General features: G+C 45.4%; 3 protein-coding genes across 4 annotated transcripts; 2 read left to right on the top strand and 1 right to left on the bottom strand.

Annotated features, from left to right (window-relative positions):
• Positions 1 to 1718: 1718 nt before the first annotated feature.
• Positions 1719 to 16203, top strand: snrnp200 (small nuclear ribonucleoprotein 200 (U5)). 2 transcript variants are annotated; one of them, XM_085787291.1, is made up of 44 exons: positions 1719 to 1994; positions 2248 to 2411; positions 2981 to 3152; positions 3233 to 3425; positions 3568 to 3623; positions 4946 to 5041; positions 5150 to 5305; positions 5390 to 5489; positions 5600 to 5736; positions 5838 to 5915; positions 6409 to 6582; positions 6673 to 6810; positions 6987 to 7142; positions 7236 to 7406; positions 7520 to 7713; positions 7816 to 7939; positions 8075 to 8224; positions 8320 to 8562; positions 8646 to 8834; positions 8932 to 9129; positions 9258 to 9410; positions 9489 to 9569; positions 9710 to 9793; positions 10039 to 10145; positions 10228 to 10346; positions 10432 to 10586; positions 11084 to 11273; positions 11364 to 11537; positions 11661 to 11821; positions 11908 to 12135; positions 12256 to 12447; positions 12553 to 12731; positions 12817 to 12968; positions 13074 to 13182; positions 13271 to 13379; positions 13504 to 13693; positions 13805 to 13969; positions 14064 to 14185; positions 14307 to 14450; positions 14554 to 14730; positions 14817 to 14977; positions 15136 to 15217; positions 15293 to 15385; positions 15479 to 16203. In XM_085787291.1, exons 1-44 carry the CDS (start codon positions 1950 to 1952, stop codon positions 15626 to 15628), a joined length of 6411 nt encoding a protein of 2136 aa, XP_085643417.1. In that variant the 5' UTR covers positions 1719 to 1949; the 3' UTR covers positions 15629 to 16203. The 2 variants fall into 2 exon arrangements, with proteins under 2 accessions (XP_085643417.1, XP_085643418.1); XM_085787292.1 differs by having other exon boundaries at positions 4946 to 5045; positions 5157 to 5305.
• A 1-nt stretch (position 16204) lies between these two features.
• ciao1 (cytosolic iron-sulfur assembly component 1) lies at positions 16205 to 18968 on the bottom strand. Its single transcript, XM_085787293.1, has 7 exons — positions 18573 to 18968; positions 17928 to 18076; positions 17733 to 17844; positions 17538 to 17626; positions 17255 to 17456; positions 17028 to 17097; positions 16205 to 16674 (listed from the first exon to the last, which is right to left on the bottom strand). Exons 1-7 carry the CDS (start codon positions 18709 to 18711, stop codon positions 16440 to 16442), a joined length of 996 nt encoding a protein of 331 aa, XP_085643419.1. The 5' UTR covers positions 18712 to 18968; the 3' UTR covers positions 16205 to 16439.
• A 413-nt stretch (positions 18969 to 19381) lies between these two features.
• tmem127 (transmembrane protein 127) lies at positions 19382 to 21993 on the top strand. Its single transcript, XM_085787294.1, has 3 exons — positions 19382 to 20174; positions 20268 to 20432; positions 20528 to 21993. The coding sequence occupies exons 1-3, from the start codon at positions 19931 to 19933 to the stop codon at positions 20836 to 20838; spliced, it is 720 nt and encodes a 239-aa protein (XP_085643420.1). The 5' UTR covers positions 19382 to 19930; the 3' UTR covers positions 20839 to 21993.
• The last annotated feature ends 653 nt before the right edge of the window (positions 21994 to 22646 follow it).

Below are 22646 nucleotides of genomic sequence, written 5' to 3'. Positions count from 1 at the left end.
ACCCTCCCTGCCTGTCTCTCACTCGGTCACTGGGTGCGGCCGAGGTTAAAGAAGCTGGCTCTCTAGATGTGACACTTTAGAGATTCTGGCCAGCTGAAAAGAACAGATGTCGTTGCCAGATGTGCAGAGTGGTTGAAAGTTACATGAAGCCTCAGACAGTAAATGCGAGCATGAAGTCATGTCCTCTCTAAAGTAAACAGTCACACCCACACTAACAGCATCTTCCTCCTCTGCTTGTGTTTATGTGTGTCTATCCTAAGTGCTTACTGCATCTCAGAGGACATCGATATAGAGGTAATATGGACTAAATATAAAACCCTTATGAACATATTAGTATGCACATGAAACTCTACAGAGAAGCAATATCACCACTTATATTACTTCATCATGTATATTATTGAATCTGACCGCCAGGAAGCATCCCTACATGTTTGCGGGCGCCAGTGACTCAGGAACTCATCCATTGATTGCTTGGTGTTTGATCACTGGCTCCTCCTGTCCTCAAGTCAAACTGTCCTTGAGGGAGACACTGAACTCCAAGTGTCCCTCAATACTGCCATCTGGGTGTGAATGCAGTATAAGCACAGTCAACTTACCATGCTTACAAAGCACCCACACACATCTGAGTGAGAGTGAAACAAAACACCATATAATTACTGAGGCATGAGCACATACTTTATGCATACAATACAAAGAATTTGAGAGGGAAGTCTCCCTTCTAGCACAATCACTGTCAGTTATATATAGTTATGTTGTATATAACTATAATGATATATCGATTATATGATTATAACTATAATTGTATATACTATGTATAGTTATATAATATATTGTTACGGCTGTCAGTTATAATGTCAGACATTGTCAGATATTTTAAGTTCTGATCATTTCTGGGAAGCATGACAGGGTCCATGGTTTTTCAGCGAGAACTGTACTAGAAAAGTAAATACACTTCACAGATGTACTGTATGTGAAGTATAGCTAAAATTATTTCGTATCCATTTTGGGGAAATATTATTACCAAAAGTAACTGTGAATCATATCTGGACAACTCTGATTTCTTACATATTTAAGTCGCCATATCTAAATGCACATAAAAATAGCAGATGTTTGAGACATGACCAAGACAGGGTGGCTAAACTGGTGTACCCACGAAAGGAAACAACTACGGTTTTGTATCTCTGAGATAAACGACTTTAGTGAGAAGATCCACAAGGAGATAGGCTATAAAAGAAGAAAGTCGCAACTATAAATATAAAACAGCCATGGACACATAAAATTACCACAAAGATAAATAAAATTGCCACAAAGATGAAAAAGACTAAAAACACAACATTTCTACAAAAAGAAAAAAAAACATATTGAAAAAAAAACACAGATTTGTGAAACAAACACAGAAGATGCATGCAAAAAAAACAAACAAAAACAAATAGGCTACCCAAACACAAATATGTGAGATGACCACAAAATGAAACATCTTTATAATCTGTCCGCCAGGGTATGAGGTACCACCGGTCATTCACAGTGCTGACAGGATCAATCACTGTAAATCTATCATTTGCATAGACTGTAAAAAGAATTTGTAGTTAGCCAAGAATCAAAAGTCTGTAAACGTAGACACGTTGATGAATGAGACGCCGGGAGCCGGTAGGCGGCGCTGCCCGCGCTGCTCGCCGACCCCCGGCTGTGACCCCTGACCCCGGAAGAGGAAGACGGCGGCGGCTTGTTGTGCGCTCGTGTTAGCGCTGCCATTGTAACGTACGGGAGACGCACTTTGTGTGAAAGTCGGACACTGTGAAAAAACGAGCCGATGCCACAGATCTGAGCCGCGCAGCGACGCCCTCAGTGTCCCGGTGAAGAGTCTGCAGCTCCGTGGATGTGCAGAGACGGAGGCCCGGGCCACTCGGAGTAAAACAGTGCGGTAGAAGCGAAAAGACAAAACCCGCACCATGGCGGATGTTACTGCTCGTAGCCTGCAGTACGAGTACAAGGCGGTAAGTGGGTTGGAAAAGTGATATGTTCAACATCAACACATGAGAAGTTGGAAGTTCTTTAGTTTTGTGTTTATTATCACCGAGTGAAATGAGGAGGTGGTTTGTTTTTCTCCCGAGCCGCTCCGTGTGTAGCTAGCTGCTCCGCTAACCAGCAGTTAGCTTAGCTAGCCGCAGCCGGGAGTCACTGACTGATCAATCACTGACTGCGATCAATCACTGACCGATCACCTCGTGTTTGTCTGTCACTTGTTAGAACTCCAACTTGGTGTTGCAAGCCGATCGGTCTCTGATCGACCGCACACGTAGAGATGAGCCCACCGGAGAGGTGCTGTCCCTGGTGGGGAAGCTGGAGGGGACCAAGATGGGAGACAAGGCTCAGAGGACCAAACCTCAGAAGCTGGAGGAGAGACGAGACAAGTCAGTACTGTCAACAACACACCCACTGTCTTAGCCAAGTTCAAGCCCACTAAAACTGACTTTGCAATAATATTAACAGAGTTGTATTGATTGCCAAGTGATGTCTGTGTCTACATAAATTGTTTATTAAGTATTAGTTTATAGGGCAGGTTGACATTTATAATTTTGACTTCACTGCTAAATGCTTTACTTGCTGAAAATTAAAATTCAGAAGATAAATGTTAAGGGTTTATAGTGTTTGTCCTTAAAACGAACAACATGAATAGTCAAGGTTAAACATTAATTGAACAGGTGATTTCTTTTTTCAATCCACATCAAATTCTTACAAATTCATATACATTATGTATTTTATTTGCTTTGCTGCTAACTGATAACTTTGAAAGATTTAGTGTTCATAATGATATATCTATGAATCCTCTGATTCTTACTCTGTATTGAAAAGCAAAAGCCATTGAAACTGCTTTTATTTCATGGACCATCTTTTTAACTGCTCTAAAGCTTTGATGATCTCGTCCCTGTTTCGTTTGACTAGCTTTAATCCTGTACTACTTTCTCCTTCGTGTTTACAGGAGGCGAAAAAGAGATGAGGACAGACATGACATCAACAAAATGAAGGGATTTACCCTCCTGTCTGAAGGCATTGATGAAATGGTGGGCATCGTGTACAAGCCTAAAACCAAAGAAACCAGAGAGACCTATGAAGTGTTGCTCAGCTTCATCCATGCTGCTTTGGGAGATCAGGTCAGTCAGCGCTACGAGAGAAAAGTCATCTTGTGTTGTTTTTATATGTCATTTACCTTGCTATTATAATTCATCTGCAGCCACGCGATATCCTGTGTGGAGCGGCTGATGAAGTACTGGCAGTGCTGAAGAATGACAAAATGAGGGACAAAGAGAGGCGGCGTGAAGTCGAGCAGCTTCTTGGACCTGCTGATGACACTCGCTACCACGTGTTGGTCAATCTGGGAAAGAAGATCACTGACTATGGGGGGGACAAGGATTTACAGAACATGGGTAAATACACACGAAGCAGCTGTGATGATGTGATCGCCCAGTATTCTTTGCTCCAATCCAACAAAAGTGTCCTTGGAGAGAGTCATATGTTGCATTTTGTCAAGCTTTTCCTGCAATTTCTCATTATGTTCTGAATCCGCAGATGACAACATTGATGAAACGTACGGTGTGAACGTCCAGTTTGAATCTGATGAGGAGGTAAAGATTTTTTTGGTCCTTAAGAACTTCTATCCTGAAGTTGAAACAGGAGTAGCTTATGGCGCATTTCCACTAGCACGGCTCGGCTCGGCACGCAGTACCTGCAACCAGGTACACTTTTGGTATCACCTCAGCCCTGGTTCCAAGCGAGCCAAAGCGTTACTAAAACGTGACGTCAGCCGACTGCCTTCCACTGATTGGCCGATGAGTGTCGTCACTGGAAGCGACGACCGACAACAGAAATGTTCCTGCTGAAGCCTGTTATTACCAGAGAATTTCTAATATTGGGACTGGCTCTGTTATTACGTGACTTTATTAATTTTTATATTTTTTCATACGAGAAAGTAACTGTTTAGATCCCCATGTGCGGTTAGTTTATCCAAACGACGGCTGTTTAGAAGTTTGCCCCGATGTTTTTCGGAGAAGTGAAGCTCCAGGTCCGAGCAGCGACCGCGACATCAGGCAGCAGCCCGGCTCCTGACGTGCTCCGCCGGCCAGCCTACCATCGTCACCCCGAGGAGAAAACGACCGCTAATTAACTTACCCGATGGCTTTTAGAGGTTTACCACCGGCTGGTTAAACTCTTTTTAGGGGATAAATGTTGATCTCATTAATGAAATCTAACAATTGTGGCTGTAGCAGAAGTTTGTTTGTGGTTAGACAGAAGAGCAGCACTGCCTTGGGGTCTACTCTGTACGCACAGAAAACACCACATTTACATCAATAAATAAATGTTTTACAATGAACCAGGCCGATCTCAGAGCTGGCAAGATTTTCCGGTAAGGCATATTGAACGGTTAAATGCCGTTAACGGGACGAGAGCAGTCAAAACAGCGGTTTAAAGCTAGCTACAGTGAGGGTAGGTTCACTTCCTGTTTACAAAGTAAAAGCACCAATTCTATCGTAATGGCTTTCCTTATGATAAAAAAACGTATTTTATTTTGTGAAAATAACCGGAAGTGCGTTGCTCACTACGACTAGCTTTAGTAACGCCGACTTCGTTGAAACAAAATTGTAAACAGCTGGTATTTAGTCAGATTTTCAACACGTTGGGGATCTAAACGACTACTTTCTCGCCTGAAAATGTTTCAAATGTTACTAAAGTTATATATTTACAGAGTTTAGAGCGTTGCTCGGCGCCGTGTAAATGACGTCACGGCGGCACTAGTGATACTCAGTTGTAATGGAAACACAACCAAACCGAGCCGAGCCGAGCCGAGCCGTATCGAGCCGAGCTGTGCTAGTGGAAATGCGCCATTAGAAGTTCAAGTTTTGAAATGCTGTAAACTAAAGGCTGTGTCACTAACTCTTCTTTTATGTAGGAGGGGGATGAAGACCAGTTTGGTGAGGTACGAGATGAACACTCGGATGAAGACAGTGGAGAAGAAGCAGTTGTGAGCAGCACCCTTACAGCCAATGTAAGTGTAACATTTGCATCAATACCATTTTTGCATTAAGCTTCTGAGTTTCTGTGAATGAATACACACCGTGCTACACAAAAGACTAATGGATGATTCCTCCTTCAGCTTGGAGTCACAGGTAATGACGTAATGACGGTGAAGAAAAAAGACCTTCATCCACGAGACATCGACGCCTTTTGGCTCCAGCGCCAGCTCAGTCGTTTCTATGACGATGCCATTGTCTCACAAAAGAAGGCAGATGAAGTCTTAGAAATCCTAAAGGTAGGTTTTCCATCTTAGCTCATTTGGAGCAAACTTGTGTATTTTTCATCGTGGCTCATCCGTCGTTGTCTCCGTGCTGCACAGACGGCCAGCGATGACCGAGAGTGTGAGAACCAGCTGGTGTTGCTGCTGGGCTTCAACACCTTCGATTTCATCAAAATCCTTCGTCAGCACCGCCGCATGAGTAAGTCCATGTTGCAGTATGACATGGTTTCAATTTGCTGTATCTTGTGCCTTTTTTGATGTTGTTATGATGTTGTTATGTATTGTTTTGTTCCTCCTTCTGTTACACAGTTCAGTACTGTACCATGCTGGCAAGTGCTCAGAGCGAAGCAGAGAAAGAACGGATCATAGGAAAGATGGAGTCCGACCAGGAGCTGTCAAAGATTCTTTACCAGCTCCAAGAGACGGAGAAGGAGGACATTATTCGCGTAAGACGGCTTGTCTGTGAAATTATGTGAACACTGCATACATTTATTTTCTTGCTCATCCCATCACATCTGTTGTCGTCGCTGTGTTCCTGTGTTTTTAGGAGGAGCGATCTCGCAGGGAGAGGGTGAGGAAATCTCGCGTTGATGACATGGAAGCAATGGACATTGACCATGGAGAGGTACATAATGCAGCATGGTCCATATATCTACTGCACATCCCGCCAGCAGGTGGATTCCTGTGGCAGTGTTACCATTAGAGATTAACACTGCCATACAGCCATCTATTTTGTTTGTTTGTTTATTTCACATATCACATAATGTGAAGGAGAAATGCCGAAAAAACCCTCCAGGGGGCTTGTAGGGTGGCATTCTCCAACTACAGTTCTAAGCTACTGTGCATACATTTGTGAAGTACAAAAACCGTTTATACATAATAAATACAAACATGGTTTAACATGATTTAACATTGTACAATGCAAAACAAAAGCTTGATGAAAATATAAAGTAATCCCAGTTTAGATAGGCAGACCATGTGGAAAGTAGCAGGAGTGACTTTAGTGCTCTCCTAAATTGTTGTAAAGATAAGTTAAAAAAAATGTGCAGGTAAAAAAAAAATATTTCTATACACTTCAGTTGACACTGATTACTGATCACTGATCTTCTTTCCAACAGTCGGTGACACCTCGACAGTTGCTAGACCTGGAGGACTTGGCCTTCACCCAGGGCAGCCACTTCATGGCCAACAAGCGTTGCCAGCTGCCCGACGGCTCTTTCCGCAAACAGCGTAAAGGTTATGAAGAGGTTCATGTCCCTGCCCTCAAACCCAAGCCTTTTGCCGACGATGAGGTTTGTTTGTCTCTTTACACCCTCAGTTCAAAGGTTTCTAATAATGACCAGACAGATCTGTTCACGTCTTAAATATCTTCATGTCATCAGGTACTTGTTGCTATTGAGAAACTGCCCAAGTACGCCCAGGCTGGATTTGAAGGATTCAAAACCTTGAACCGTATCCAGAGTAAGCTGTTCAAGACCACCATGGAGACAGACGAGAACCTGCTCGTGTGCGCTCCTACGGTAAGAAAACTTTGTTCAAGACTAAAGCTTTGTGATCGTATGTGTGTGTGACTGATTCTTCTGTGAGCAGTTGACTACACCTGAATTTCCTTCGGGATTAATAAAATAAATAAATCTATCTATCTACTTTTCTCAAAAGTATTTTTTTTTTATTTTTTTTTTTATTGTGCACACAGGGAGCTGGTAAGACAAACGTCGCCCTGATGGCAATGTTGAGGGAAATCGGAAAACACATAAATGTCGATGGAACCATTAATGTGGACGACTTCAAAATCATCTACATCGCGCCCATGCGCTCACTGGTACAGGAAATGGTGGGGAGTTTCAGTAAGGTAAGCCCCGGCTCTCTGCTCCAGAGATGTGTTTACACACTTCTACAAGCTGGAGGTCTACAAATAACACTTGCGCTTCTCTTCTCTTCCCAGCGTTTGGCAAGTTACGGCATCATAGTGTCTGAGCTGACGGGAGACCACCAGCTCTGTAAAGAGGAGATCAACGCCACGCAGATCATTGTGTGCACCCCTGAGAAGTGGGACATCATCACCCGTAAAGGTGGCGAGCGAACCTACACCCAGCTGGTGCGCCTCATCATCATTGTAAGTAACGTCGGCGTGTTAAAGGGGTTTGTCATGAAACCCACCTCGTAAAGCAAATACTTTATTCCGACGCAATGTGATATTTACGAGAACTGTGTGAATGCATTGCTCAGGATGAAATCCACCTGCTACACGATGACCGTGGACCCGTACTGGAGTCTCTGGTGGCCAGAACCATCCGCAACGTGGAGCTGACCCAGGAGGACGTGCGTCTGCTGGGCCTCAGCGCCACACTGCCCAACTACGAGGACGTGGCCACCTGCCTGCGTGTAGATCCTGCCAAGGGACTCTTCTACTTTGACAACAGGTGTGAAAAACGAATCATGTTTGGAGTTCAGAGGACATTTGCATTGACTTTTTTTTAGTTTGTTTTGCTTATTCATCTGATTACCACATTTGTTTCCTGCAGTTTCCGCCCTGTGCCCTTGGAGCAGACCTATGTCGGCATCACAGAGAAGAAGGCCATCAAACGCTTCCAGATCATGAATGAGATTGTGTATGAAAAGATAATGGAGCATGCTGGAAAGAACCAGGTGAGTCCTGTTTGATTTGTTCTTCCCAGGTAATCAAATTACTATGAGGAAGAAACTAGACGCACAATGAATGAACCCCCAACAAAGTGTGAACAGGTTTTTGAAAAACTCCTGGAATTAATTTGTCCCCATTAGGTGCTGGTGTTTGTCCACTCCAGGAAGGAGACAGGAAAGACCGCCAGGGCTATCAGAGACATGTGTCTGGAGAAGGACACACTGGGTCTTTTCCTCAGGGAGGGGTCGGCATCCACAGAAGTGTTGAGAACTGAGGCAGAGCAGTGCAAGGTGAGCCAACACCACTCGGTTACGCAACCTGATTCAAAGTTTCTTTCGTGCTTGGCCAGAGATCTGTCGGACTAACACTGGACTTTCATATCCAGAACCTCGAGCTGAAGGATTTGCTGCCTTACGGTTTTGCGATCCACCATGCTGGTATGACCAGAGTGGACCGTACGCTGGTGGAGGATCTGTTCGCTGATAGACACATCCAGGTTCTGGTGTCTACAGCCACTCTGGCTTGGGGTGTCAACCTGCCGGCGCACACCGTCATCATCAAAGGAACACAGGTGTACAGCCCAGAGAAAGGCAGGTGGACTGAGCTCGGAGCCCTGGACATTTTACAGGTCAGTGTGGACTGGGTGGTTACTTAACTGCATTGATTCCGGCCTTGTAACAACGATAATAACTCAATCGTGTCCAATTCCAGATGCTTGGTCGAGCCGGTCGTCCGCAGTATGACACCAAGGGAGAGGGAATCCTGATCACGTCCCACGGAGAGCTGCAGTATTATCTGTCCCTGCTCAACCAGCAGCTTCCCATCGAGAGTCAGATGGTGAGCAAGCTGCCCGACATGCTGAACGCAGAGATCGTGCTGGGCAACGTGCAGACTGTGAAGGTTCGTGACCGACGTTGACACACACTTAAATGAAGGACCTCATCAAATTTCCTGTTCCTCTTCAGTTTCAGTAATTTCTCATACTTCTGTGCGTCAGGACGCTGTGAACTGGCTGGGCTACACCTACCTGTACGTGCGCATGCTCCGCAACCCCACTCTGTATGGAGTCTCCCATGACGACCGGAGTTCAGACCCCCTGCTGGAGCGACGCAGGATGGATCTGGTGCACACAGCAGCCAATGTCCTGGACAAGAACAGCCTGGTCAAATATGACAAAAGGACCGGCAGCTTCCAGGTATAAACATCTGGGTTTGTGTTTTTGATATCATGCTGTGGCTCTGGTGTTTGTTTTGTTGTTGATGATTTAATAAACTAAAAATTAAATTTTATTATTTTTAACAACGTTTGTGTGTTTACCTGAAGGTTACAGACCTGGGCCGCATTGCCAGTCACTTCTACATCACTCACGACTCCATTCAAACCTACAACCAGCTGCTGAAACCCACTCTGAGTGAGATTGAGCTCTTCAGAGTCTTTTCACTCTCCTCAGAGTTCAGGAACATCACTGTGAGAGAGGTAAGCAGACTCCAGGTAGATATGATGTTTTACATTAAAACACAGTGACTTTTAAAAACACGAAGCTTTGTTGTTTAGGAGGAGAAGCTGGAGCTACAGAAGCTGCTGGAAAGAGTTCCCATTCCTGTGAAGGAAAGCATTGAGGAGCCCAGTGCTAAGGTAGGACACTTACACAGTGATGCTGATAATAAAAATGAAATTACACTGTGTTGGGTTAAGAAAGCAGCAAGCCGTCCTAGTGCAGAGGATATGATGAATGAATAACTAATGATAGATTCATATTTGTGTTGTCATTTCAGATCAATGTGCTGCTCCAGGCTTACATCTCTCAGCTCAAACTGGAAGGGTTTGCTCTCATGGCGGACATGGTGTATGTTACACAGGTATGTAAAACTTTCAATGATTTGCTTTAAACTTTTCACTTTTTGTTTGGAGTTTTTGTTTCCATATATCAAGATTAAAGGTCAAATTCATGGTGATAACCAGAAAACAAACATTGTCACCTATTAATCAAGAATTGATGAAGCAATTATGACATAATCATTATTTCTGTATAAACAGGAATGCAGACGAGACTGAGTGGCAGAGGCCGACGCTGTCAGGTGCTAATTCAGTTTTCTTCTTTCAGAGTGCTGGACGGTTAATGAGAGCCATATTTGAGATTGTGCTGAACAGAGGCTGGGCTCAACTCACAGACAAGACCATGAATCTCTGCAAGATGATTGACAAGAGAATGTAGGTCCATCCGTTTTCTCTCCAGAGTTGATGTAGATGCTGGTGACCCGAGGCAGACCACTGATGCTCTATGTCTTCACAGGTGGCAGTCGATGTCTCCGCTGCGGCAGTTCAAGAAGCTTCCAGAGGAGGTGATCAAGAAGATTGAGAAGAAGAACTTCCCCTTTGAGCGGCTCTACGACCTCAACCACAATGAGATCGGTGAGTCATCTTCCTCACAGGCTCATGGGATTCCCTCCTCTGCCTTCCTGGGACTTGAAAGTCATGTTTGTTTGTTTTTCCCCAGGTGAGCTGATCCGAATGCCAAAGATGGGGAAGACCATCCACAAATATGTCCACCAGTTCCCCAAATTGGACCTGGCCGTCCATCTGCAGCCCATCACCCGCTCCACGCTGAAAGTGGAGCTCACCATCACTCCTGACTTCCAGTGGGATGACAAGGTCAGTAGTGAGATCCACAGTGTGCTGCGCTTACAGAGGAACTATGCAAGTCTGGTCGCTTTTCCGCTGTTTTGCTAACCCTCCGCCTGGCCATGTGCATTTGTTTACAACGAAGCCTGCGAAAAATCAATACATGGAGCAGTGGATAACTTACATAACACGTGCAATGTTACGATGTGTCTATCTGTGTAGTCTTAACTGTCATATACAAAAGATTACGGGTTACGGTGTGCGTTTGTGAGACAAGAGCGGCAGCCAGGTACTACACTGATGTTGCAAGGTTGGTTTTCAGCCATGAGACACCAGGTGGGAGACAGAGAGCCTCCATTTCCACTCGTAACAAGTCGCAAGTCATGTAGTTAACATCACATAACACATCACATTTAGCTTTTTAATTAAGGTAAAAATGTAGCATAGCCACAGGTAAAATCCTGCTTAGTTCCTCTTTAAGGTTCCTCTGTTTCTCCACCTCCTGACACTTTCATCTCTGTATTTAGATCCATGGATCATCTGAGGCTTTCTGGATCCTGGTTGAGGACGTGGACAGCGAGGTCATCCTCCACCATGAGTACTTCCTGCTCAAAGCCAAGTATGCCCAGGACGAACACCTCGTGACCTTCTTTGTCCCGGTGTTCGAGCCTCTGCCACCGCAGTATTTTATCCGTGTGGTGTCAGACCGATGGCTCTGTAAGTAAACATGCCTGAAGAGTGTTCGAATCCTCACGGTGTTTATGGAGGCTTCTCACCCAACCGATTTATTTTTCCTTTTCTTCTCAGCATGTGAGACTCAGCTGCCGGTGTCCTTCCGTCACCTGATCCTTCCAGAGAAGTACCCCCCACCCACCGAGCTGCTGGACCTGCAGCCTCTGCCCGTCACCGCTCTCAGGAACTCTGCCTTCGAGGCTCTCTACCAGAACAAGTTCCCCTTCTTCAACCCCATTCAGACCCAAGGTACTGAACCAGAAAACAAAATGAGAAATAACTAGTTATTCATCCATGACACATCTATCAACAAGGAATGAAGTCATTTTAAGCTGCTTTTCTGACTCATGTGTATCGTTCCTTTCCCCACAGTGTTCAATGCCGTGTACAACAGTGATGACAACGTGTTTGTGGGAGCTCCCACCGGCAGTGGGAAGACCATCTGCGCTGAGTTTGCGATTCTCAGGATGCTGCTGCACAACGCAGAAGGTCGCTGTGTGTACATCACCCCCATGGAAGCACTGGCTGAACAGGTATGAAGTGAATGCATCAAAACTAGCTCTACTTACTTTTCCACATCTGACAGAATGAATAAATCACATTAATCTATGTCTGGCAGGTATTTGTCGACTGGCACCAGAAGTTCCAGGACATCCTGAACAAGAAGGTGGTGCTGCTGACCGGGGAGACGAGCACAGACCTGAAGCTCTTGGGAAAAGGCGACATAATCGTCAGCACCCCCGACAAGTGGGACATTCTGTCTCGCCGCTGGAAGCAGAGGAAGAACGTGCAGAACGTCAGCCTGTTCATTGTGGACGAGGCACACCTCATCGGAGGAGAAAATGGGGTAAGACCACAATCCCGCTTTGTGTTGCATTAGAGTGTTTTAATGTCAACGTACTTTGGGTGTGCTGCTGCAGTGTCATGCGTAGGCATCATGTTAACATCCCTTGTTCCTCTTCACCAGCCTGTGTTGGAGGTCATCTGCTCCAGGATGAGGTACATCTCCTCTCAGATTGAACGCCCCATCCGCATCGTGGCCCTCAGCTCTTCTTTGTCCAACGCTAAAGATGTGGCCCACTGGCTGGGCTGCAGCACCACGGCCACGTTCAACTTCCACCCCAACGTCAGGCCCGTGCCCCTGGAGCTACACATCCAGGTCGGTCAACTTGTCAGCTAGACGACAAAAACAGGGATTTGAAGATCAAGGGCTTAGATTTCTGATTGGCTGTTCTTTTTTTCTTCTTCTCTCTGTCCTGTTTAGGGCTTCAATGTGAGTCACACCCAGACACGCCTGCTGTCTATGGCTAAGCCGGTGTACCACGCCATCATGAAGCACTCTCCCTCCAAACCGGCCGTGGTGTTCGTCCCGTCGCGCAGGCAGACCCGCCTCACCGCCATCGACATCCTCACTTTCTGTGCTGCCGACGTGGTTCCTCAGAGGTCGGTCACTGCAGATCAGCAACAGACACGGCACTTCCAAACCATGGGCTGTCAAAAGTCTAAATGTCTCTCTCTCTCTGTGTAGGTTCTTGCATTGCACTGAGAAAGACCTGGCACCGTTCCTGGATAAAATAAACGACTCGACTTTGAGGGAGACTCTGGCCAACGGTGTGGGCTACCTGCACGAGGGCCTGTCTGCAACCGAACGCAGAATAGTGGAGCAGCTCTTCAACTCAGGTATGACTCACTCCTGCTCTGCTCTCTCAGCTTAGCCCGTGTAGGTTTAGTCCTGAATCTTTTTTTTTTTTTTTTTGGTAACACGTGGTTCTTCTTTTTTTGCAGGTGCTGTTCAGGTGGTGGTGTCCTCTCGCTCACTCTGCTGGGGCATCAACATCTCTGCTCACCTTGTTATTGTCATGGACACACAGTACTACAACGGCAAAATCCATGCGTAAGGCTCCTGTTAAAGTTTTAAAAAGGCGCGTTCATGTCTGACACACTGCGTGTTTGTGACATCGTTCCTCTGTTTTTGCTCTTAGGTATGTGGACTATCCCATATATGACGTCCTGCAGATGGTGGGCAAGGCGAACAGACCCATGCTAGATGATGAGGGACGCTGTGTCATCATGTGTCAGGGCTCCAAGAAGGTAGGAGAAGAGGGAGCTCTGTTTTTCACAATTTGCTTGTTTTTAAAAATTGAACTTGGGCTAAAACAGCGACCTGTGCGACAATAAGAACAAATCAAACCATTTCTTTGTCTCTTCCTGATAGGACTTCTTCAAGAAGTTCCTGTACGAGCCACTGCCAGTGGAGTCTCACCTGGATCACTGTCTCCATGACCACTTCAACGCTGAGATCGTCACCAAGACGGTGGAGAACAAGCAGGATGCTGTGGACTACCTGACGTGGACGTTCCTGTACCGCAGAATGACCCAGAACCCCAACTACTACAACCTGCAAGGTGACTGTCGCTCTGAAGGCAAAAAGCATATCAGAATAAACATGGTTTGGTTTTACTAAACCAGATGTTTCCAACAACTTCTAAATGTCATGTTTTGTGTTTGTGTATCAGGCATGTCCCACCGTCACCTGTCAGACCACCTGTCTGAGCTGGTAGAAAACACATTACACGACCTGGAGCAGTCCAAGTGCATCAGCATAGAGGATGAGATGGATGTAGCACCACTCAATCTGGGCATGATCGCTGCCTACTACTACATCAACTACACCACCATCGGTACGTTGAGGACTCTGTCATTATTGCCAGACTGTCAGATCCCGCATGTTGGAATTCAAACATAACTTTGTCGCTGTATTCTTGTGTTTGACAGAGTTGTTCAGCATGTCCCTGAACGCCAAGACAAAGATCCGTGGCTTAATTGAAATCATCTCTAACGCCGCCGAGTACAAGAACATTCCCATCAGACACCACGAGGACGCACTTCTCCGACAGGTAAATAAAACAGACCAACAGGACATAGTAACCAATAAACTACACAATGATATGTATATAAGATACATGTATACATAGTCAGTAAGTTGAAATTTAATATTGTGACCATCTCGTTTCTTAGCTGGCACAGAAGGTTCCCCACAAACTGAACAACCCTAAGTTCAACGATCCCCATGTGAAGACCAATCTGCTGCTGCAGGCCCATCTGTCCAGGATGCAGCTGAGTGCCGAGCTGCAGTCGGACACTGAGGAGATCCTGAGCAAGGTACATATTGATGATGATCCAGACACTAAGCCTCACATCGTCATGTGTCTGCATTTGATTCCACTTCTGTATATCAATCACACGTGTTTTGTTGCGTCTGCAGGCGATCCGTCTGATCCAGGCCTGCGTGGACGTGCTGTCCAGTAGCGGCTGGCTGAGTCCTGCACTGGCAGCCATGGAGCTGGCACAGATGGTCACCCAGGCCATGTGGTCCAAGGACTCGTACCTCAAACAGCTGCCCTTCTTCACCTCAGAGCACATCAAGCGCTGCACAGACAAGGTACGACGTTGCACTAACCGCACCATAACATTTACCTCATCAGGGATCTTTGTATATTAAAACTTGATCCCTGCTACTCTCATCAGGGCGTGGAGAGCATCTTCGACATCATGGAGATGGAGGATGAAGACAGAACCGGTCTGCTGCAACTCTCAGACGCTCAGATGGCTGACGTGGCTCGCTTCTGTAACCGCTACCCCAACATCGAGCTGTCGTACGAGTTGGCAGAAAAAGACAACATCAAAAGGTACGTGTGGATTCTGCTTGTCAGGAGCATCGTTTGTGCGTGAAAAAAACCCCAAAAAACATCTCCTTGATGGATGACGAAGATAAGAACGGTCTATTTTTAATCACACATTGTTATTTTCAGAAAATGTTAATGTGTGTTTGGTTGTTTTGTCGCAGTGGGAGTCCAGTTCTGGTTCAGGTTCAGCTGGAGAGAGAGGAGGAGGTGACTGGGCCCGTCATCGCGCCTCTCTTCCCTCAGGTAGATACTGTTTATTTTTGCATTTCAAAGAGCCTGTAGAATATTTCGTTCTAAAAATCCTTTTAATTGTTACAGAAACGTGAGGAGGGCTGGTGGGTGGTGATCGGAGACCCCAAGTCCAACAGCCTCATCTCTATCAAGAGGTTGACTCTTCAGCAGAAAGCAAAGGTCAGCGAGTCTTCCACTAGTAGTAACCTGTTAACTAAACACACTCTGAAAATCAGCTTTTTTATTCATGCATATATCCCCCTCCCTCTGCAGGTCAAGCTGGACTTTGTTGCGCCGGTGATGGGCGTCCACAACTACACCCTGTACTTCATGAGTGACGCGTACATGGGCTGTGACCAGGAGTACAAGTTCAGTGTGGATGTGAAGGAGGCCGACAGCGACGGAGACAGCGACTCGGACTAAACAAAGACTCCAGTGTTGCAGCCTCAGATGTTTGTTTGATATAAAAGATCAGCAGGTTTTTTTCTTGTTTTTTTTACTGTAGATATTCAGCCTGATTCATGTCCCCTCACTGTGTGTAAACACATTATTATTCATCCTCTATGTGAAAATAACTGTCCTTTTTATCCCGTGGTTGTTTCTCAGTTTGAATCATCTGAATGATGTGCACCAGTCCAGAGCTTTAGTGTACAGGGCCTGTTTACAGTTAATATAATCAGACATGTACTGGAGATACATGGAGAACTGGAGCCCCGTCTGGGTTTGAGTGTATTAAGTCTATTCCGTTCTGTACTGAGTGACCTGTAAATTTCAAGGTCTGATTGAAGTGAGATAAGACATCTATCAAGCTGGTCTGCAGTATGGAGTTAGTGACAACGCGCTCTGATCCCAGATTTGGAGTTTGTATACAAACAAAAACTGTCCAGTTTTATTTTTCACCGATTGTTTTCTAATGAAATCAAGTTCTGGGACTGGTCTAAATGTTTTTAGTATGTTGTGTTGTCTGGAATATTTTTTTCAATAAACTGAAGCCACATCATTTTTATAATGTTTGTTATATTTATTTATATAAACATTATGAATGAATAAATTCTCAATTAAGCAGTTTTACAGAACTATGCAACACAAAGCACTGAAGCGTGACATGAAAGAAGACGGGCGACATGTTGTAACACCATGATATTAGGCAGCTTCTTGCTGAGCTATTGAGATGCAGTGAAAGTTTAATGAAATACATTGTGGTGACCTCTGAGTTTCCAGTGTAACTGTCAGTTCAGTCTTCTTGTTGGAACCTCCAAATGGCAATATCTCCGTCATCGCTGCAGGACGCCAGCAGTCCCGCCTCCTTTGGGTTCCAGGCAACACAGTTCACATCCTGGCCGTGAGCCTTGGGCACCTGAGCAGCCAACGAGAACACCGGCTGGTCTGGATCAGACGCCTCGTCCTCCTTGAACACTCGCACTGCGTCGTCACCGCTGGCAGTTGCCAGGGCCCCAGTCAGTCGACACCTGAACAGAAAGTTTGCAGTTTGATCCCACAAGGTTATAAGATTCAAATTAAGACATAAAAATGACATCAGGCTGAGCTGGTAATCAATTAACCTGAACAGAGGTTTTCCATGATTTTTTCTTGCATAGAGATTTTAACACTGCTCTATTTCTATGTGTACATTCACCACAAAGTTCCACATTTCCCATATGACTCCAGCTATAACAGATACACAGCATGAGAAACGGTGGAGCTGTTTAAGCACAGAGAGGAGACGACCTGGACAAACAGACTGAGCCCCAGATTTCATCAAACCAGACTGTGAGTGAACCGACTGGACCCACACGGTCCATGACAGTGAGATGTGTCTTACCAGGCGACGTCGTACACTGCTCGTCCATGGTACCCAGACAGAGTGCAAACACACTTCCACGCCAACTGACCTGTTTTAACAAAGTGAAGAAAAAAAATAGTTGGAAGTAAAAAGAAAAGTATAATAAATCTCCCCTATATGAAACTTCTCTGCTTGAGCCAACATGCTCATACAAAGCTATATCTGGTTTGGTCAAAACTAATATTTTCTTTCTAAATTGAACTCACCCTGTCCAGCTTCCTCTGGATACTCCTTCCAAATCTTCACTGTGCGGTCATCGCTGCAGGAAGCCAGTCTCTGACCCGTCCCATCAAAAGACAGACTCCAGACTGTGGATGTGTGTCCTTGCAGGGTGGCCTGGCACTCCCAGTCATCATCCTCTTCCTTGTAAATACAGATGTTGTTGTCGTAGCTGGCTGAAGCCAGGAGCTGTGGAAGAACATGGTGGATACATGGTAAGGCAACGGTCAACAGATCCTTCAGGTGCACACCGAGTGAAGTGTGACCTACCTCCTTGGTCGGGTGCCACACAACATGTTTGACATCTTGCGTGTGTGAGTTCACAACGGTGACACACTCGTACTCGTCTTCTTCATCCACTGTCATACACAAAGGTAAAGAGATCAATACAAGTGTCATTTCCTGCTGTGACTTGGAGCCATGTCGTGCGTCTGTGAGGGTGTCACACAGGAGTTCAACACAAACCTTCCCAGACCCAGACACTCTTGTCTCGGCTGCATGTCGCTAACAGGTTCCCTGAGGGGGCCCACGCCACACATTTGACCTCATTTTCATGTCCTTCCAGCGCAGTCAGACTCTAGAGGACAAGGTGAGTGTCTCAGTGAAATCTACAACATCTACAGCACTTCACAAAGAGATGATTTAAACATCCCACTTTACCTCAAAGCCATCGTTCTTCTTCTTCCAGATACACGTAGTTGCATCAAAGCTGGCGGATGCCAGATAATTCCCACAGGGAGACCATGCCACCTTCCTCACCGTGCGCTGGTGTCCATCCTCGAGGATACTCTTACAAACCCAGGTGTCACCTGAAAAAATAAAAGACAAGCTCAGGAAGGTGGTCAGCATAAGAAGGCACAGAGGTTTTACATCTCAGTAAGAATACCTGCTTTATGGTTACATTGATTTACAAGATATTGTGCCACTAACTAAAACAACATCTTGTTACATCATGTACCTACCGGTATGTACCTCATGTACCTAACATGTGCCTGACAGTAATAACTAGTTTACTACTGTAACCTCCAAACCCCCTGTTGACAGGCTGTGCTTTAAATGCAATTTAAACATACACATTTCTACAAGCTATTTTGTTTTATTCTAAATTACTCATATATTAGATATTATGAATGTAGAGTGGATTTTTATTGAATATCCTAACACGACTATGATAGTTGCTCTATGTTCCTGCACTGATCAGAGACGGTGCCTGATGCCAAACTCCGCTTGTTACAGTTTTATTTTTATCTGATCATGATTCAGTGTCACCTCACGTGTTGCAGGCTCCTGCTGGTGGTCACTCACCCTCCTGTCCCCATATCCGGACGGTCTTGTCGCCCCCGCACGAAGCCAGCAGCGTGCCGGACGGGCTCCAGCTGACGAACCAGCACCGGGACTCCGGGTGGGCGCTCAGCCTCTGCACCGGGGCCAGAGCCTCCTTCATGTCCGGGTCTGGGGTGTCTCCTGTCGGCTGCAGCTCACAGCGAAGTGGCGCCAGATGAACCGTCACAAACACCACGACGCGCTGTCGCAACCTGCTCCTCAAAACAAAGCAGCAGTAGCCACCGGCCCAGTCCAACGGGAGCTGGGGACGAAGAGGGGTTTTATTTTCCACCAGAGAACAAAGTACAAAAGTTCACAAACACAGTCACATCGGAAATGCCGCCATCTTTGACTATCAGGTGCTCTCCGCGAAGCATTGTGGGTTGTTTTCTTGGCACAGAGGAAACCCACATTACGTGCATCACAATCAAAATTGAAAACTGGAAAAGTAAATCAATATTCACTGGTGCTGTCGTCATAAAATATTTAGTTTTGGCAGAGACGTTCTAATATGAAATGTTGGTTGCGTCATTAACTTTTGTGCCTCCATAATTGTGCCTCGGTATAATAGTAGGCTATAATGTGTCTTTGCAGCTTGTTCTTTGTCTACACATAAATAAAGTGCACCGACTTAATTTAGTAATTTACAGCCATAGACAGTACATTCATCACCCTCTATGTTTTATGTTATTTATTACTTTTTGTTTACTGCCGTTGCTGTGTGTTGAGGAGTGGCCAGTGGGCGGCAGCACTGATCCACACTTGAGCCGAGGTCACAGTCTGTTGAAGCCACGAAGGAGAATGGTGTGAACAAGGAAGTCGATATTTTACAGGAAGCCAGCGTAAGCTGCTTTTGTTTTGTTTTCTCTTTGTTTTTCTTCCAAATCGGGGGTCGTTTTTCATCGCCGTAGGTAGCTAAAGTAGTTCGTATGTAGTTGTTTATTTGATTTGTCTTTATTAAGGTTATTTTCGTATGACAATCGGTGACATTTGACGTTAGCCGTCAGCTACCCCAGACACCAACAACAGAGCTAACAGGCCTGAAGGCCATCTGTCTACTGTGAGCCCGTCAGGAAGCCTCTGTACCGGTCTCTAACCGGGACACAGTCGTGAGGTTACACTCGTTTGGAAACTTTAGTCACCGCGGTGAACAAAGCGACAGGGCCGCTGTCATCCGTCCATCGCCCCGGTAGCTGTAGCCGTGTGGCTAACTGTCTGTAACTGTCTGTGCTGTTAGTCAGACGGCTGACCTCGGCGTCACCACCGGAGCTTTACTGCAGTCACACCACCGACAATAAAGGGACGACAGACAGCACGGCAACAGACGATAGGGACATTGGATGACCATGTACGCCCCGCCGGGTTCTGCTGTCCCTGGAGGCCGGAGGAGGAGAGGAGGCACCTCGCTGCCCAAACAGCCGGAGCGGAGCCTGGTGTCGGCTCTGCCCGGAGCGCTGTCCATCACGGCGCTGTGCACCGCGCTGGCGGAGCCGGCCTGGCTGCGGGTGCACGGAGGCACCTGCCCCAGACAAGAGCTGGGGGTGGCAGATGTCCTGGGATACATTGACCCCAAGCTTCTCGATGGTGAGGACCTAAAGCCTAAAGTCTGCAGCAGGGATCAATCAGGTATAAATCAGTTGTTGTAATAATAGTGTGTGATGTCTGTGTGTCCTCCAGATTACTGTGTGAACCCACAGACCATCTTGCTGCTGAGGGTGATCGCTGCCTTCTGTTTCCTGGGCATCCTGTGCAGCCTGACTGCTTTCCTCCTGGACGTGTTTGGACCCAAACACCCTGCACTGAAGATCACACGCAGATATGCATTTGCACATATTCTCACAGGTATTAATCTGTCATACCTCAGTTCTTTGCAGTTAAAAAAGGGGAGAAAATGTCATTAGTGATCACTTAATGTTGGTTTCTCTGTCTCTCCACAGTGCTGCAGTGTGCCACAGTGATAGGCTTCTGCTACTGGGCCTCGGAGCTCATCTTGTCATTACAGCAGCAACATAAAAAGTACCACGGCTCTCTCATATACGTCACTTTCGCCATCAGTTTTTACCTGGTGGCGGGTGCAGGTGGAGCCTCCATCCTTGCGACGGCCGCAAACCTCCTGCGCCACTACCCCACCGAGGAGGAGGAGCAGGCCTTGGAGCTGCTCTCGGAGATGGAGGACAGCAGTGAAACTTTTCCTGCTGACTATGACATTGCCAACCAGTTTCAGCCACCACCTGCGTACACGCCCTAATGCCTCCAGACTGGCCCTGCTAACTCACGCTTCTCTCTCAGCACGGCTATTGGCTTGATGAGCAAATCCCACTCTTTATCAAACGGATATCTTTGCAAATACTTTGTGTAATGAACACAGACTCCTTGACTGACAGTGCTTGGGTGCATGAAAGCTTTCTTAAAGTGGTGGCAGAAATTTAGGAGATGATGATTCTTTCTTTTTCGCCACTGAAGTTGTTTGTAATTTGCATGTAAATGGCTTTTAGGATTCGGTCCTTACATGTAAAGCAAACTCATCCGCGAGAGTGAGTGCTCAACATGGCTCATCACGATTTATTGATGAAAACAGCCACAGTCTGATCAATGCCATTTAATGAAGCTGAGCTGTCAACAGATTGTCAGCGGTTGTGTTGCCCTTCGTTGGACGTGGATGGAGCTTTGTTAAACATTGTTTTGATTTAATTTTTGATATGCTTGCCACGTGTATGATTTTAATTTACTGATACAGCAAAAATGCAGAAATACACTGAGAAAGATTGTTTTAGACTTTTCCTTTTATAAGAATTTTCAAATGGACCTTATTTATTATTTAGTTGTATGTGCCGTGTCTTATTTCCTCTCTTTTGCTTTGTAGGCATCTGTCACTGGTTTAGTCTTATTTATTCACATCTGTACTTGAAATAACACTCGTAAATTGTCAAAAAAAAATGTGAGACAGGTTTTTGTGGTGTTATAATTATTTTTTATTTTTTAAAAGGCTCATGGCATGTGATGTTTTTTAGAGGTAGCAGCCAGAGAGAAATGGAGAAACATTTTTGTATGTTTCAGAATAAGGTTTAAAATTTGTAATGGAAATCTCACCACGTAATGTCATGTTTCCTGGATTTGATTTGAAAAAGAAACCTTATTTGTACTTTGTGATTGCCATATGTGACAGTTTCCTATGTGTTTGCTGTGCATGAGGTCTTTTGTGTGCAAATTTTAAACCTCTTGGCAGAATTTTGAGGGAATGTCCCGCATTAGGACGCCAGCCGAGGCTTAAAATTGTGATTGACGTGGTGATTCAAGTTGGCTGTGTATTGTTCTGTTCGCACCATTTTCTGCATTTTGTTCCTCAAACTGTTGCTATACTTTCATCACCAGTGTGTAAATATTGATCGTTTATACATAAAAAGTGGTCATAATAAAGTAAATGCCATATTTTGCTTCACGTTTGTGATTTGTAACTTCACTCTGAATCATCTCCTCCTGCCAAGTGCAGCCTGCCGGCCGGAGCTTTGGTTTTGATTCAACAGAATATTGAGTTTGACATTTCCGTCTCACCGAGGTATTTCTGGGTTTACTGTCTAGACGTCAAAGACGCAACTTGGCATTACAGTGAGTAAGAGCCTTACAACTTAATGGACTTTAAAGGGCATACACTATGCCTTGTGCTGTGTAAAGGCATAACATATATACAGTAGTAAGAAGTATTTTCAAAAGAATGCAGAATGATTTATAACAGTCATCATTATTGTGATTTTTAAAACAGTGCCTTAAGATGTAATGCTGTATTTGAGAGACATGTTTGCATTGTTTCTGCAGTTTTCTCCTCTCAGATACTAGATCAAGAGTTAAAAGTTGAACTGGGTGAAGATATTTCACGGGTTAAGGTGCTACATGTTTATCTTACTGTCCAGAGCTAATGTGTCACTGTCCAAATTACTTAAGTTAATCAGATGAATAAACAAGGTATTAATAGGGAAGGGTGTTCAGGAGGGGAATAGGTCGGGCTAGACAGGGCTTCTGAGAAAATAGAGCTTATGAGGAAACGTCACTTGGCCACAC

This window comes from Trachurus japonicus, chromosome 9, assembly GCF_045865225.1.
Source record: "Trachurus japonicus isolate A0001 chromosome 9, Traja_1.0".
Lineage (NCBI taxonomy): Eukaryota > Metazoa > Chordata > Actinopteri > Carangiformes > Carangidae > Trachurus > Trachurus japonicus.
This window is presented reverse-complemented; position numbering and strand designations above follow the sequence as displayed.